This window comes from Petaurus breviceps, unplaced genomic scaffold (assembly GCF_028583685.1).
Source record: "Petaurus breviceps papuanus isolate PSGF00001 unplaced genomic scaffold, PetGlider_PUasm1.0 90822, whole genome shotgun sequence".
Taxonomy (NCBI): Eukaryota; Metazoa; Chordata; class Mammalia; order Diprotodontia; family Petauridae; genus Petaurus; species Petaurus breviceps.
The window spans coordinates 9,507,883-9,526,728 of record NW_027187351.1 but is presented as its reverse complement, the minus strand read 5'-3'; the positions used below and the strand labels follow the sequence as shown (position 1 = coordinate 9,526,728).

The window sequence follows — 18,846 nt, the reverse complement described above, 5'->3', positions numbered from 1 at the left end:
TCTATCTATCTATCTATCTATCTATCTATCTATCTATCTATCTATCTGTCTGTCTGTCTGTCTGTCTGTCTGTCTGTCTGTCTGTCTGTCTGTCTGTCTGTCTGTCTATCCAATCTACCTATCTTCATACCTATAGCTATGCATATATATATAACTATATATAATATATACATATATGTATCTATGTATACATATCTGCATCTCTTGACATAATAGGCTATTGGTTCAGAAATGGAACAAAATATTCTACTTGTAAATAGTCTAATGGTAAAAAAAAAAGTTTACTTAGTCATAGCATAGAAAGAATACTCAATATGGATATGCTATTTCCCCTAGGTAGTTATTGTCCTCAACATTTCTCTCCTCTTGTCTCCATAGAGAAAAACTTTTTTTGAAATTAGCTAAATTGGTACTCTGGTAACAAGCATATGATTCATTCACAAACCTAAGCTCAAAGCCTTTCCAGCTTTTTAGGGACTGTCAGAATTTGTGCTCCTTTGGCAGAAACTTTGAGCAATGGGCATTCCCCTTTGTGTCATGATGAGGTTTCTGAGGATAACCTTAGTAGAAAAGCTAAAAGTGAATGTCTACTCTAAGCTAACATTTGGTCTCTGATCACACAAAGAGGTCCTGAAATGTTTTGAATTTGTTTTTGGAAGATGAAAAAGAGATGCTGCAATGTCTTAAATTTGTTTTTGGAAGATGGAAATTTTGTTTCCACTTAAAACTGTTTTTGGCCTCAGGGCAGCAGAATGAGCCTATAGTGATGCATTCTGCTGAAATTAGAGGAAAGCCTAAAGTGATGTAGTTTGCTGAAATTAGACAGGTGACAGTGAACCCAGAAAAAAATTATGAAGCTCTCCAGGGGAAGTTCAAGTCTTGGTCCTCTAAAGTACTAATTTTCTCCTCAGTAAGCCAGAGGGATGCTAATGAGAATTGTTTGAGAATTCTATTCCTATTCAAGTAAGAATATTGTATAACCCTGGGACTCTGCTAAAATACTTTGTGATAGAGCAGATTTCTATATGAGATGAACCTTGGATCCCATTCAAACGGGTTTAGTTAATGAAGTAACAAAAGTACCTTGTCATAAAGCGTTTTCACTCACAAAACAGGCTCGAAGACAGACTCCCAAGAAGAGAAGTATAATGAAGTTCCAGTGTATTTGCTTAATTCATAAATGTTGCCAATGTTTTTCTTAATGAAAATTTCCTCCAATTTTAAAATGGTATGAAATGCTACATTTTGTGAAAATGAATTTAAATGCATGATAAGTTAGTGTGCCTATTAGTTTTGGGGAATGCTGTACATTATCAATATAAGGTTCTGTTTCATATATACGAAGGGACCCTCTAAGTATCCTCTGGGGAATGAAAAAACTCTCAGTTATTCTGTGGCAAATGTAGAATTCTTAGCAGGATATATCTGGAGTTAGAAGGCAGCTCAGAAGCTGTGCAGTACCCCCCTTCCACTCATTTTACAGAGAAGGAAACAAATTCAAGAAAGCTAAATAATAATAATCAAATTAACATTTATATAGCACTTACCTATATAATAGACACTCTGCTAAAGAGCTTTACAGTTTTTAACTCATTTGATCTTCATAACCCTGGGAGGTAGATGCTATTATTATATCCATTTTACAAATGAAGAATTGAAGGCAAAGAGAGGTTAAGTGACTTGCCCAGGGACACATAACTAGTAAGTGTCAGAAACAGAGCTTAAATTGAGGTCCTTTGACTCCATCACATTTTTCTTGCACAGGTCAGAAGTGACAGCAAGGTAGACCTGCAAAATACCCACTGAGAGGAACACTGAAATTGAATCATGTTATCCGTAAAGTATTTGAGGAGTTGACTGACTTGCTCCTTCCTATTCTGTCCAAATCCTCTTTAGTACTTTGCTTAGATAGTAAGCCAAGAAGGAGTAACTACTCTCCTTTGTAAAGTTCAAGTTGAAAAAGTGAAATAGTTTTGGAAATCTATCCATGGACCCCAAGTTAAGAAACCCTGGAATGGAGGGATAGTTATGTGGAGAGACTAAAAATATTAGAACTCTAATCTGTAAAACCTACACATTCAGCCAGGGATTCTTAATCTAGGGTCTGTGAACTTTTAAAAAATTATAATATATTTTGATTACTATTTAAATATATTTATTTTCCCCTCTAATACTAAAACTTTAATTTTATGTAATTAAAAACATTATTTTAAGAAGAGGTCCATAGGCTTCACCAGAGTGATCCAGGACATAAAAAAAAAATTATTGCCCCCTGACAAAGGCCAAGATTCAGTTCATCAATGAGTATGTCTGCTGCTATTTGAATTATATAACTATTGGTATGGGGATTGGGAGGAGTGGATAATATGGAATTTTCCCCACAGAATCATAGAATCTTAGAGTTTTTAATACAAATCTACAACCAGGAAGGAAGGGCAATTGATCCATGAAGGAGAGAGGCAATATTTTTTTTTTTGCCAATAACTCAGGTGACAATGCTACTTATCCTTCTCTCTGATCCTGCTTATAACCAGATTAAAGTTGGAAGTAGCCTTTAGGCTGGTGCTACTTCTAAATTGGCCCTTGATTAAAATAATGACCATTAATGTAATAGGTGACTATTATTTTCTAAGTTCTAAGCTAAGTGCTATGAATACCAAGAAAAAATAAAATGAAAGAGCCCCTGCCCTCAAGCTGCCTCCTTTCTACTGGGGGAGGGGAGGACAACATATACACATATAAGTAAATAAAAATAATATACAAAGGACACATAAAGTAACTTCAGTAGGATGAGGGAGAATAAAATACTAAAAGGGCGGGGGTGAAAAAGAAAGGCCTCATGTAGGAAGGATATGTAGTATATGACCGAAGCTGGAAAGGAGTTAAGGTGGGCACAGAGAACATTCCAGTCCTATACTATGGAGATGTGATTAGAAACTGTTGCTGGTCCAGCTTGGGTGGAATTTAGGCTATTAAAATGAAGTTTGCCTGGAAAATAGATTGTCATTGGCTTTAAACAACAGAGAGAGTAGTGTATCTTCTACTAAAAGGCAATAGTGAGTGTTCTTTTTAGTAACCTTCTAGAGTAAAAGAAATCACATGTTCATGCATGCTTAAGAGCTCTCATTTTGGCAGCTTTGTGGAGGATGACTTGTAGAAAAGAGGCTAGAAGCAGGGAGACCAATTAGAAGTCTATTATAGTTCAGGGGAGACATGAGGTGGGCCTGGCCTAAGGTGGTGGTTGTGGGAATGGAAAGAAGTGGGGAGATGGGAGGATGTGGAGACTGAATGAATGAGACACAGAAAAGCTGGGTAATTGCAAAATCGTTGTGACTTCTTCAACTACAAGAGAGTAGAGGAAAAAAAGAGTCAAGAGGATGGGTGGGGGTACATTTAGGGTGAAAGATGATGAATACATGTTGCATTTGAGGTGCTAATGGTAAATCCATGTGGAGACATCTAGAAAAAGTTAATGATATGGGACTAGAGTTCAGGGAAGATGTAGATTTAAATTGCAAATGAGACTTCACAGAGAGGAGAGAGAAAATAAGAAAAGACAAGTGAAACCTGTCTGTGACAGATCAGTGCAGTTCTGGGGAATGTGATCACTCCTTGTTTTTTACCTATTTTCTTTATATCTAGATATTTTCTTAAATATTTCCAAATTACATGTGTAAAACTCAATATTCATTTTTTAAAATTTGAGTTCCAAATTCTCTCCCTCTCCCTCTCCCATTCCCTCCCTCTTTGAGAAAGCAAGCAATCTGTATCAATTATACATATGAAATCGTGCAAAACACATTTCAATATTAGGCATGTTGCAAAAGAAACCCCAGGGTTTTGCCTATTTTCCTAGTCATGTGCTCTTTGGAGAGTTCTACACTGTATCACAGTTGTTGGAGGCCTTGAGGAATTGCTTATACTGAAGGGTTTTGATAATGTTGGCATGTCACAAGATTATTAAAACTTATACACTTGATAAAATTATCAATTTACCAAATTTTTTTTTATACATAGCTTTTCTACAATATCTCCATCAGCAAGTATTATTTGATTACTAAGAACATGTCAAGCACTATGATAAATATTTTGTGGGATACTAAATTGGAATAAAATAAGTCTTCTTGAGAAGTTTTATTGGTGCTCAGTTGTTTCAAGTAATACCCAGCTCTTCGTGGCATCATTTGGGGATTTCTTGGCAGAGATACTGGAGTGGTTTGCCATTTCCTTTTCCATGTAATTTTACAGATGAGGAAATTGAGGCAAATAAGTTTAGGTTAGTTCACCAGTGTCACACAGCTAGTAAGTGTCTGAGTCCAGATTTGAAATCAGGAAGATGAGTCTTCCTGACTCCAGGCTTGGCATTCTAAACATTGAGCTACCCATCTGTGATAGTAATGGCATTTAAAGATTCCCCTGTATTGGCTTGGTTTTTCAAATTGATTGTGTTAAAACCCAGAGTTTGTTAATCCCACCTGTGGGATGGACTTGTTGATGTGAAAAGAGAGTCCTGAACTGGGAGGAGCTGGTGACGTAGATTTGGAGAGAGACAAGGGAGAGGCAGAAGAACTTTTTGGAAGCAGAACCTCGTGGAGGCAGAGAGAGAGACTGAGAAGGATTGCTGGGGGACACTTTGAATTGCCCTGGACTTTTGAGACCTGCCCCCTGAGCTGCCAAGGACTGAGGAGACATGGCTGTTTTGCTGGTACTTTGTCTGTCTGTTTTGATGTTGTTTTGCCAGATTTGTCCACTGGTGAAAGACAGTCCTCCTGTTGAAGAAGTTCTGGAACCTGGCTTTTGGTTAAGAAGCCCTGAGACTGTCCTGAAGACAGAGAGTGAATACTGTCCACTGGTGAAGGACAGTGCTGTTGTTGCAGGGGTCTGGGAACCTTTCTGTTGGTTCAGAAGCCCTGAAGAAGGATTTTCTGATTGTATGTTTACAGAAATCCTGGGAGAGGGTTTTGCTAATGTTTTCAGGGGTTTTAGGACTGTCCTACAGACAGAGGATGAATTAATGAAGGGACTGGCAATGTATCTTGTGGCCTTGCTAAGCTTTGTCTCCCCAGGAACTAAGATTGCTGAGAACTTGCCTTGTGTCAAGATGAAGAAAAGACCTCCATTTGGGTATTAAGTGCTGTGCTTAAACTTGATGTAACTCTGGGGTAGATTCAATTGCGATCCAGGGGTGGGGAACTTTTGACCTTTTTGTGTTCTATGGTTGAACAAATGAAGGTACTTTACTTATGTTTGGAAACTAATCTCCATTTGAGAAGAGGGGCTTTGTGGTGGACTAAATGAAGGTACAGCCTAGGGGTGGAGTAGTATTTAGAACAGGGGACTTTGTAATTGATTGAATGATTGGAAGGTCCTGGGGTGGGGTAGTACTTGGAGTTTATTTAATCACACTTAGTAAATGCTGTATTTTGAATGATGTCATGTTTTGACCTTCTCTGTTCTTGGTTTGTCACTGAATAAAATGGAGAGCACCTATGCTGGTATTCTGAACCTTGGGAATTTGCCTCTCCTTGACATTATATTACACCATCTGCCATCTTAAGAAATTTACTACTGAATTAATGTGAACAGATTATAGAAGGTATCATATATGGAAGAACTCAGGTAAAGGATATGGAATGCAAGTATCATATCAAGTCAAGTCAATGAACTTGAGTGTTGAGTCAATGAATTAAGTAATTACTTATTAAGTGCCAGGCACTGTGCTAAGTACTGGAAATATAAATACAAGCAGAAGATAAGACAATCCATGCCTACAATGAACTTGTATTCTAATTGGAGCGTACAATACAAAAAAGAGACTTGAAAAGAAAAGGTTGTATGAAGGTATCAGGTATGGTAGAACACATCACCTTAACCCTTGCTCAAAAACTTTCAATAATTCAGTATATAATGAATAAACTGCAGGCTCTAACTTGGCAGTCAAGGCCTTCTATGTTTGATCTTATGCTATCTTTTAGCTTTCTTTTCTATCCTTTCATGCTGCTTATTCTACAAGCATAGGAGACTAGTTCTTAGTCTGAGCTATTTTATTTTTATCCCAAATATTTTCCATGGGTTCTCAACTCTGTGCTATTTCTCATGATACTTTCTTCCATTTTATCCCCTTCTTCCATCTGTATGATCCTTTCAAGTCTGGCTTACATTGAAATTCCTCCCTGTGGCTGTCCCTAACTATACTCAGGTGGAAGAAATCTCTCTACCTTCTGAACACAAACATTTGTACTTTCACGAATACCTAGCATTTTTATTATTTATGAACACTTCTTATTTACTCTACATTGTGGTGCATATTGGGTAGGAAAGATTGAAAAATGTCTTTTTGGCCACATAATGCCAAACATGTAGTCAACTGTCAAAGAAATATTTGTTGAATTAATGAAGGAATGAATAAATATAACACAAATTACGTAGGACACATACACACATAAACGTACATGTATATATGTGTGTAACATATATATCACTATTAAATGCATGTATTATACTATATATCACATAGCATGTATATGTATACATATGTTTATATGTATATAATTATGATACACAAGTATTTCGGTATGAACTCTTCAAAATTGGGTGGGATCTTTAAGAGGTAAAGTTGGGGCGAGAAGGCATTCCAAGTATAGAAAATACAATTTTAATATAGTTTGATTGGAGCATAGCTAGTGTTTATGAAGAATAAGGCAGTGTATTATAATTCTGGAAACATATCTTAAAGATACCTATTGGAGAAACCTGAACTTTATTTGGTAAACTGGAGAGTGGAAGTTTTTGAGTAGTGGAGTTGTCTTCCTAAATCTGTGAATTAGGAAAATCAATCTGGAAGAATTGTAAAGGGTAGATCGAGAAGCCTAGAAGTGGGAAAATCAGATGAGAGGCTGTTGATAGGATACAAATGATAAGTAACTGTGAAATTAATTCATTTGCTGATAGTCTGAAGGAAAAGAAGGGAATTTATGAGATGATGTAGGAGATGCAGTGGGAAGATCCACAGGATTTGGAACTCCTTGAAGGTTTCAAGCCTAGGTGACTGGGCTATAGGTAGAAAGAGAGGAGGAGGAATTGAATTTTGCAGGGAAGATTGTTGAGTTTGAGATGGCAATGAGATGTCCTGGTGGAGATGTCTAATAGGCAGTAAGAAATTCAATTTTCAAGGTGAAGCATCTTCTGAATAGAAATGATAGTTAAAGGCAAGGAGTTGAAAGTGTCAAAGAAGATTGCAAATTGCAAAATGCATTATAGTCCTTTTGAGGAGGGGTATTAGTAAATTAATTTTTTAATTTTATTTCATCAATTTAATATTAAATATCAATGTCCCTGAGATAGGGGATTCACTCAAGATGCAGAATAACAGAAGTATTTTCAGAAACATTGGTGTGTAAACTAAGCAGGAGCAGCTTTCCAGAGGACTGCTGCTGTGAACAGCTTCAAGATTCTGATTACATAGTATAGTGAACTCTCTATTTATTCAGCAGTAAACTAAAGCAAAGCATTGACAGAAACCAAAGTACAGCATTTACAATGTTATGACATAACAACTTTTCACTAAAGTGGCCACATACTTTTAAACAAAAGATATCATTCAGTCAGTCCTTAACTCAATCATCCTTAAGAAGCAAGCCTCCTTAAGGGATACAAAGTACAAAGATCAAAGTTCTCTACTCCTAGGTCATACTGTCATAATCTCTCAGTCAAAAAGTCTTCTTAATTCTTTTTTTTTTGAGGGGGGAGGGCAAGGCAATTGGGGTTAAGTAACTTGCCCAAACATGGCTAGTAAATGTTAAATGTCTGAGGCCAGATTTGAATTCAGTTCTTCCTGACTCCAGGACTAGTTCTCTATTCACTGTGCCACCTAGTCATCCCCTATTTTTCTTTTTCTTTTTTAATTTCTTTTTTGCCTTTTTTTTGGAGGGGGCAATGCAGGGCAATTGGGGTTAAGTGACTTGCTCAAGGTCAAATAGCTAGTAAGTGTTCAGTGTCTGAGGCCAGATTTGAACTCAGGTCCTCCTAACTCCAGGGCTGGTGCTCCATTCACTTTGCCACCTAGCTGCTTCAGTCTTCTTTTTTCTTGATTAGAGATTAGTTTCCAATCATCCTTAACTCAATCATTCTTAAGGAGCAAGCCTCCTTAAGGGACACAAAGTACAAAGGTCAAAGTTCTCCACCCGTAGGTCACAGTTAATCATGATTTTCTCAGTCAGCATCAAGTACCCAAGGAGAGTTCTTGTTAATCTTGACTCAAGGCTGGCTCCCAAATTCCATGGCTCTTCTTCCATGGGTCCAGCTCCTACCTGAATCTACCCAACTGTCACCTAGGTCCAAAGGTAGACAGCTCTCAACTCCTCGTCCAGCTCTTCATCCAGTTCCTGTTCCATATTGAATATTACATTGTCCAGTCCACCTCAAGTCCTTCACAATTTCTGTTTCTGGGAAGACAAAGCTTAACAGAGCCAAAACAACATTCATGCACGTTGACAGCACCATCATCAATTCATTATCTGCCTGTGAAATCAACAGAGACCCACAAACAAGGTCCAAGAGGTCAACACAAATCATCAGTAAAGTCCCTGCTCAAAAACCTCTGAAACCCTCCTCCAGGATGTAAACAGACAACAAGAAAAGCTTCTTTCAGGGCTTCCAGTAAGGGCCCAGAGCTTCTGTATAAAGTAGCACAAACACACATCAACACAGACAGAACAGACAGAGTACCAGGCCTCCACAACTGTTCTGCTTCTCAATTCTGCCACCACAAGTGTTCTTTTCTGAGTTCTGCTCTTTTCCAGCTTGGGCTTCTCCTAATATATGGTTATTAAGCTCTTCCCTGTTAACCCCTTCCTGTTGCATCAGCAAGTTCTTCCCACTGTGGGGTTCACAAGTTCTGTTTGTTAACAAAGACTTGATATAATCAGGGCAAAGCAAAGCTTAAACAAGGTGCTAAGTACTTCTTTGCTTTCCATTACAGTGTAAAATTTTATCTTGCATTATTGTACATGTTGGTTATAAGGCATTTGTTTTCATTTTTCCCCAACAGGGATAGGTGAAAAGGAGAGAGGAGAGAAATGGAGTAGCAAAATATAGGAATAAAAGAAGGAAGGAGAAGAGAAAAATAGAGGGTTGTTGCAACATCTTTTTTTAAGTCAATGAGTAAAAGAAGAAAAACTAGAAAAAAATCATAGTCAAATAGGACAGCTTTGAAATTACATGTTAAAACTAATACATGTATATAAACATTTATATCTAAAATTAAAGCAAGCTGTATAGAGTAGAAGTGCACAGTTTCACATTCAATGTTGTTATACCATGTATATGGAAACACTTGTTTTATTTGGTACTAAGTTCAGAATTTTTTTAGTATGCTTTGCATTATTTTCAGTTAAAACACAATTATCCATACATATAAAGTAGGGAATCCTATCTTCCTCCTATTAGTTGATTTATAGTAGTAGAACAATATTTTCATAAAAGAGGCTTTTTTTTTAAAGCAATCAGGGTTAAGTAACTTGCTCAAGGTTACATGGCCAGTTATTTCTGGGTGTAGTGCTGAGTATCTGAGCCTGGATTTGATCCAGGTCATCCTGACACTGGAGCCAGTGCTCTTACTTGCTGAGCCACCTGGCCGCCCCTAAACAATTAGGGTTAAGTAACTTGCTCACGGTTACAGGGCCAGGTGTTTCTGGGTGGGTGCTAAGTGTCTGAGCCCTGGATTCGATCTCCAGGTCTTCTCAACACTGGAGCCGGTGCTCTTACTCACTGTGCTACCTGGCCGCCCCTAAAAGAGGCTTTTTTTCAGAAGGGCTAGTCCAAATTATTTTAACTTTTAAAATGCTTTATTAGCATGGTTTTTCCCCCCTCAATATCTGTCACTGCCTATTGATTCCTTCCTCCCATAAAAAATATGAATAGTCAAAGCAAAAACATGAATATTGGCAATATCTGTGAATGTATGTCTGGTTTTGCGACTCTAGTCTAATCCATCAAATTATATAAAGGAACAAGATATGCTTCATCATCAGGCTTGTGAAGTCATGATTGTTCACTACTTTTGTCAACATCCTGATGTCTTTCATAATTATTCACAATTCTTTTATTCAGAGAAACATTTTCATATTTGAAAGATAAAAAGAACAGAAAAAAAGGAGACATATTTTCAGTGCCTTCTTTTCTTTTCCAGGTTGACACCAGGGCAGCTGGCTATGCCCTTCTATAGAACAGTTCTGTCCCCTCTGCTTTCTATTTCTTTCTTTGGCATTTTATGTGACACCAGCTGTGATTCTTAGGCTGCATACAGTGGAAAGGTGATTCAAAAATTGACTGAGATGCTCCATGTCTGCCTACTCTAACAGCTTCTAATGCATCATACCTATCCACCTCTCCATTGATTGCTAGGGAAATCAGAACCCTCAGTTTATATTCAGAAGCCATTGCTTCTCTCTTGACCTTCATATGATCTTGCCAAATACCCCTCCCAGACTGGCACAAGGAATAAGCTTTATGGCTGGTTGTAGTCATAAAATGAGTTAGCATAATTGAGTAAGAAGAGCGCACAACACGGGTGGAAAATAAGGGTCCTTCTCGTGTCTTTGATGCTAATTTGCTGGACCTTATGGGTCCTATCTATTCTTTTCATAGAGAATACACAGGATAGAAATTGAAGCAATATTTGAATAACTGGAATTAACCAAAACATCTTACAACAAAACCACTGTATTGTGAGGTTCCAGAGTTGAGTGAGCACAATGCTATATATTGTTGTTTGGTCATTTCTGTTCTGTCTGACTTTTTGTTACCCCATTTGGGGCTTCCTTGGCAAAGACACTGGAATGCTTTGCCACTTCCTTCTCCATCTCATTTTACAGATAAGGAAACTGAGGCAAACAGGGTTAAGTGACTTGCTCAGGGTATCACAGACCTACTAAGTGTCTGAGGCCAAATTTGAACTCAGGTTTCCCTGACTCCAGGCCACACACTCTATTTACTGTACCATGAAGCTGCCCAATGCTACATAACCATAAGATTATTTGTATATTTGAGAAAGAATTATGATACAGTCTACTTTTTTAATGGGGTGTAGAGCGTATTCAGGGAAGACTAGTAACTTTGCGGTCAGGGCGGCTCAGCCCTTCTCAGGTATGCTTTTCCACATTTTTATTATGACTCTTGTTTTTATCATTTTGCCATCTTAAGAATTTCTAATTCCATTGTATATTTTATTAATGGAAAATGACCAGTTTTGCAGGAAGACTTGTATAAACTGATAATAAAAAGAAGTAAACCAGAAAACTATATATACACAGATATGTATATATGTATGTATAAATAAGATGATTTACAACAATTTTAACAGAAAGAGCAATAAAATTGTATTCAATGTAATTTTAATTACTAAGTTTGGTCCTGGAAAAGAGGAGAAAAATACTTTTTCTCTCCTCATTTATGGTATGGATTTACAGAATGAAGCCTTTTTGTTAATAATAGAAGGTGGTTCAAGTCAGCTAATTACTTTAAGATACATGTTACATACATATGTGATATAGCTATAATATATAAGATATATACCAATAGAGATATGTGTTTGTATTTGTGTGTACATGCTTGTGTGTGTATATATACATATATATGCATACATATATATATATATATATGTTTTTTTACACAAAGATATATGTGTGCCTCTATTTTTATTGTTTCCTCTTGGTCATTTGAAACCCTAATTTGAGTTGACTCTAGTAAGATCATTCCTTTTAAGAGCAGTTTTATTCGAGTCAATGTTTTGATGGAATATAGACTTGCATTGTTCTTTTTATATTTCACTTTTTAAAGATAACACTATTTCAGTATGTGATAGTTATATATATTAAGATATTTTACCTTTTAATATTTATTTTCTGCATTCTATATAATACACATATTCTTTTTATTGTCTTTTATTACCTATAGTGAGAATTTCCAAGGAAATGTCAGGTAGGGAAGGTGGGACAGGACAAATTTAATAAGTTTATTTTGTACTCTATATGGGGAATAGTTATGATATTCTACCACTCACAATGACATCAGCACTGTTCTTTCTGTGTTGTAATATTATCCTTTCAAAGAAACCACATCTAACCACATGCAGGATGGAAAGAGAAGTTTCTCTTTATTGAGGCACTGTTATGGAAGGTGCTACGTGAGAGCAGGGAACAGCATTATTACTGTTATGTCTGTTCTCCTGGGCCATATTCTGTCATCTGTGTGCAATACTTCACTTTATTACATACCACTCATTGCAAGCAAAGCAGAGAAGACATTTCTTCTCTTTCTTCTCTTTTCATGGATGATAAAGGCCATTAGTGAAAAGCAAATTTATTACAACTTACTATGGGTAACTATGTCCATATTATCATATAATCATATATCATGTAATCAAATTTAGAACTGGAAGAGACCTTGCACATCACCAAATCCAAGTCCTTCAAGGCCAATAGACAAGGAAACTGAGATCTGAAGAGATGAACAAAGGGAGATTGCATGGTGCCTTGGAAAGACTGATGTATTTTGATTCAGAGAATCTGAATCTGATTTGTACTTTTGACAATTAATAGCTTTCTAACCATGAGAAAGTCATTTAATCTCTCTTGACCTCAGTTTCCTCATAATAAATCCTTGGTGTTCAGAACTAGGTAAAAATAAAAACAGAACAAACAAATAAGCTAACAAAAATCATTAATGATTAAGCCCTAGATCTATGTATCACCAATACGATACCTACAGAGGTTGCTATAAATACGCAGGTATATTCCCATGTTTGAATTGCAAGATATAACAGACTCTCTTCCTTAAAGACAAAACCAAGACATTTATTCAAACACCAGAAAGCCAAATCCATCATAGTAACAAAGAAGTCTATACACATTGCCAATGCAGGGATCACTGATATCCCAAGTGTTCTTTTTAAGACAACATACACATCATAAATGCAGAAAGCACAACCATCCCAAGCATTCCCTCCATGAGGCCTCCCCACAAACTGTTAAGCAAAATCTCTCTCTCTGTCTCTCTCTCTGTCTCTGTCTCTTTCTCTCTCTCTGTCTCTCTGTCTCTGTCTCTGTCTCTCTCTCTCTCTCTCTCTCACACACACACACACACACACACATTAGCTGCTCTGCCTCACCCACACTTCCTGCTCTACTTGTTCGAGAAGCTCCTCCCACCATGGGCTCCATGTGGTCATGCAGGACTTTTAAGGGGAAGGGAAGATCTTCAAATTTCCTTAACATTACAGTCTAATTATAGAATATGTAAGGGAATTAGAATAGATTACCTCTAGGGTCCCTTCCTGCTCTAAATCTATGATACTATGATTTATAAAGTAACTTTCCTAAGGTAATATGATTAGTAGGTAGCAAAGCTGAGATTAGTACCAGAGGCAGTACATTTTAAGATTCAAGAGGTCTAGGTCTGAGACCTGGCTTTGCCTTTGATCAAAGGCAGTCGCTTAATCTCTCTGACCCTCAATATCATCTTCTGTGAAGTAGTTATAGTGATATTTATACCATGTCACTTCATTTGCAGGGCTTGGGAAAGGAAAATTCTTTGTGAAGCATAAAGTTCTGTGTAAATGTGTTAGTATTGTTTTTAGGAAAAATCTGAGTGTTTTGTTAACTATCTTTGCAAACCAAAGGCCATCAAGAATTATAATAATGTTTTAACTGTGTGGGTTTCATTATTTTTTTTCAGATTTATCTTATATTTGTTTTACAATAACTGACATTTATATAGCATTTGAATGCTTCTAAAGTGCTTTATGTTTATTATCTCATTTGCTTCTCATAACAATCCTGTGGGGTAAAATTTGTTGTTATCTTTCAGAAAACTGAAGGTGAGAGAATTTAATTGACTTACAGTTAAATAAGTATGAGACAAAATATGTATCTTCCTGTCTCCAAGTCCAACACTCTATCCACAGTACTATCTACCTGTCTCTAGGTTGCCTAACTTGTGGTCTGCATTACCAAAAAGGGCCCAAATGTTTTGGACTAATTTAAATATTGTATTAATGTTTGTCATAAAGCTATTCATCAGATCAAAGTCTATATTTTTTCTTTGTATTATTCTTTTTAAAAATTGTTTTTCTAGTGATATCTTATGATTTTTGTGTCACCTTCATTCTAAATATAACCAGTAGAGTAAATTTAACTCAAACTGGATGGCAGAGTTGAATATTAAATTTTTAGCACTGGGACTATACTACAAATCAGGGCTTGATTTATTTTATTTGTTGATTATCTAGAAAATGATAAGTAAAGTGTCAATAATGCAAATTAAACTTAAAAGTGTGACCATAAAGAATCTTTTCCCAGAGATTCAGCTGCTAAACATTTACCACACTACCCCTATATATGTCACCCCATCATTCCCTATCCAATGGCAATCCTTTCTAAAAAAGTATTTTAAAAGACACAGAAAAAAACAAGGTCAGCAAAACAGACCAACTCATTGACCATGTGTGATAATATATGCAATACTCCACACCAATCTTTTACCCATCTATTCAAATGAGGCATATTTTATTTTTCTCTCATTACACACACACACACACACACACACACACACACTATTTTCACCATACCTTCATTTTTGAACATCTCTGACATCTTCCTTACTCAATCAATATAAAAGATAGATATAATCAATCTCTGCAAATCTATGTCCATCTTTTTTTTTTATCTTCCTTAGGTCCATATTTTTCATAGCATATAATACAATCTTTTTTGGTTTGGGATATCTATATTGCCCAATTAGAGTTATAGCACAGAAGGGAAATTACTTTCTAGTAAAGGTATTATCTCCTACTCATTAAAAAAAAATGAATCCAATTCAGACCAATATTAATATACCAAGTGGATGGATAATTAAGGACATTTATTTAATGGAGGAAATTACTTCTGGAATTTGTATTGTGGGTTTCAATTACTAGATTGTAAGTATTTATAAATATATCATGGGAGAGAACAGCTTCATAGACTCTACACTGAGTCAGTTTATTAGAAATTCTTGCAGCGAAAACAAAACAAAACAAACAAAAATGCCTCCTAAGAGTCTGTGTTTCCCTACTTATCTAAACTCAGTGTATTTCCTATTGTTCAATTGAAGTGAAAGCATTATGGGCTCTAAAAACTTCCTAATGAGCTATATTATTCAAAGGGAAAGAGAATAACCCTAGAGTTATGATTTTTACTGCATATAAAATAATATGTGGGGAGGCGAAGTGGCTTAGCAGTGGAGAGAACTTAAGGTTTTGGCATAGAAAAAAACAGGTATTAAATTTTGTCCTTGACACTAACTATGAGACCTTGGGCAAGTCTTTAACCTTTATATGTCTCAGGTAATTCCTTAGAACTTATCTTCCAAGACATAGAAGAATTTCTGATCCCACATTATGAATTTCTGAAACTGACAAAATCATGGATTCTTTCCATTTTTCCAAATCCCTGGGGTAGATTATTAAAGAATATAAAGCTATTTTTTTTGGTCAAACCCATGATTTCATTCATATAGGGAATTCCCAGTGAGGAAACTTCCTCTACCAATATATTTCAGTGGCTATCCTGAAACTTACAGGGCTTTCCTTTCTAAGGAAAATTCTCTGGTGTATATTTAGTGAATTGCTCAGGGTCATATAGCCAGCATGGTTAGAGCTGGAATAAGAAGCCAAGTTGAACCAACTACAGGGCTGGTTTCCTATCACTACACTGCTCATGTGTCAGCTCTCCCACACTTAAATCCAATTCACTTGCATGTCATGGCATCACCTTCTTGATATTAGGGTGCTCTTCGAAAATAAAGGACAAACAAAAAAAAAACAACAAACAATTCTGAAAACTTTTCCTGATTCAACTCAAGTCAAAAAGGATTTATTTATTTATTTAGCGACTCCTATGCATAGGCACTATGCAAAATATTAAGTATTGTAAAGCTAAAAATGAAACTTCCCTGATCATCAAGGTGCTTCTGTTCTAGTGGGAAAGTCTACAGAAGCATAAATAGAAAAGTATGTATTGATCAAGTGACTGAATGAGGAACAGCAGAGGGAGAGATAAAGCAGCATCCTATTTCCTAGGACTGGAAAAGTAAATTTAAATAACATCACAGTTAGTTTATACTGGTTGACCTTATTTATCTTTTGCTATTACCTTGTTATATATTTTTATCTTCCTTTCTCATCCCATATTGATCGCAAGTGTCTTCCCCTTTCTGGACCTCCTGTTTTTCATCTGTAAAGTGGAGGTGGGGAGGGAATAGTGGACTCAGTGCAATTGAAGGTGCCTCCCAACTCTAGGTCTCATAAAGGATACTGTAAACTCTTTTGCCTAGAAGTTTTCTAATTTTTTTTAGGCAGAATGCAGATAGAGACCTAAATTGCTCTGAGACCTTATTCTGATGAACATTACATTGGTTGAATTAAACTATAAGGCAGATGTTTGAATTTTCAGGATTGGGATAACTGGTTGGCTTAATTGAGGAAAACACCTCCATCTTTGCATCTATAGTTCAATAAAAGAATGACAAGTTAGAGTCAAAAGTATTGACTGAGACATCTTATTTCAATCTTTAAGAAATCAATTTTATTCTTTTTATATAGAATTCATACATAGCCAATAACTAAAAAAATTTCAACACTTAGCTATCCTTAAAATTCTATTATTTTCTTCCATACGTATCACAATGCATTGCATATGCTAGGTGCTCCATTATCATCACACTTGAATGAGAAAGGCTTTAGAGCTCATGTAGTTTAACTTATATCAAAATTATGAGTCCTATCTATAACATCCACAGAATGGTAGGAGTGACCAGATCTGTGATTGCATATATGGAACTCCAGTTAATAAACTCCCTCTATTGATGCTGATCTGCATTTGATTTGCAATTTACAATCCTAGAGGCTTTCCTGGAACACTGAGAGGAGGTCACGTGACTTGCTGAGGGTCACACAGCCATTATGTGTTGGAGACAGGACTTGAAGAGAGGTCTTCTTGACTACATGATCAGCTCTCTATCAAATATAGCAAGCTACCTCCAAAAGATAACTCTACAATGCTTATAAACCAAAGACTTAGATACAAATACAAAATGCTAAACCCCAAATGTCTGAAAACACAATTTTCTATCCATGTGACTAGGGATGTGCTAATAAATGTTTAACAATCAATTCTCTGAAAAAAAGTATTTATTATTATATAATAATATTACATAATATTATTATATAATAAACTTTTATTCTTGCACACAATGTAAGTTCAATCTATATTATTAACATTTTATTTATTGCTTTTTTAAGTCTGGACAATCCACAAAATAATAAATTAAGCCCTGATATGTAATATTTGACAATTTCTGATACATAAGTGCTCACACAGAAACTTTAGCAATCATAGCTGGCCCCAGCATACCCCTTGGATGTAACCCTAGGCAAGTCATTTCAATTCTCAGGATTCTCATTAGTAAAATGAGGATTATAATGCTTGCTTTACATTACCCTTAGGGGTTTCTGTGAAGAACTTACTTTGGAAACTATAAAGTTATGAGCCATTATGATGATGTAAATGCAGTCAGGAGCAGAACTGAGCTTTCTTTATTTGCTTTCCTTTCTTTCCATACTGCATCTAGTGAAGATCCATTTTCATTAAAAATCACCCAAATGAATCTTTCAATGTAAAACAATGCATTACCAAACGAGATAATTTATTTAGCATTTAGCACAGTGTCTAACACACAATAGAAGTTTAATAAATGCTCTTTACCTTTGTTTTACCATTGGGAAGCTAGTCATTGAAAATATCACACCAACACTGTAACTACCATCAAGAACCATACAAATTTACAGACATTTGTTCATTTCAAGGTCTACTTAGACCTTTCCTTTGTTCATGAAACTGCCAGGAAAAGTTACAGGTAGTTTGCAGGACTTTTCCCATACTTCTAATTCAGCGTGATACTCAGACACAATGCTGGATTTGAAGTTATAATACATGACTTTCAAGTCTAGTGCTATTATTTGTGCCCTGCATTAGATTAGCCACTTTCATTGTCTACAGCCTCAGTTTCCACTTCTATAAGATAAGGCTATAGGACTTGATGAGGTCTAGGGTCCAGTCTGGCTCTAGATCTATGCTCCCATGCTTAAGAAGGGATAAACTAAGATTTCTGAGGCAAACCTCATTCACCAATGAAGAGCAGAAAGATGGTAATGACTTTCAGAGATTACTAATCTGGACCAGATTTAGGTTGGGAACAGATTTTTTTTAAAAGGTTCTGTATCTCATTACTCATCCTTATAGTCAATGGTGCCCTTTGTTCCTTTAATTAATTTATTTGTGTTATTTTAAGAAACTCCTTTAAAAATGTTTTCACTTAAATATAGGAAATGATGATCTTTATTGAAACCTTTAACTTTCCACAATCCCCTCTCCCCCTTCTTCTTTTTCTCATTAGGGATGCAGACCTGTTGCTGTTAGACGCGAGAATGGTCCCAGCTCTCTATGTGGGTTGGTTGGTTTTTGATATCACTGTGACCAGCAATCACTGGGTGATTAACCCACAGAACAATCTGGGCTTGCAGCTCTGCGCAGAAATGGGGGATGGTAAGCTTTGAGAGTCACATGTTGCTCATTGGGTTTGCCCTGTCATCAACATTTAGATCAAGCATCTAGAAGATCCTTAAGTATGGGCTCATACCATAAGAAGGGCTGGGATGAATCTCATTTAACTCTCATTTCATTTTAACTGTGAAGATTCAGCTTTTCAATGGCTTTTCCCAGTTGAGAGGCAGGGAGTGAGAGAAAAGGC

The 18,846-nt window shown here is 36.2% G+C and overlaps 1 protein-coding gene across 1 annotated transcript in view; it reads left to right on the top strand.

Moving 5' to 3' along the window:
* The window catches only part of BMP5 (bone morphogenetic protein 5), a 186,642-nt gene that overhangs the window by 98,570 nt on the left and 69,226 nt on the right, over window positions 1-18,846 (top strand). Inside the window, exon 3 of the mRNA XM_069070648.1 lies at window positions 18,493-18,641. Coding sequence (XP_068926749.1) covers window positions 18,493-18,641 — 149 coding nt within the window. The remainder of the gene's footprint in view (window positions 1-18,492; window positions 18,642-18,846) is intronic.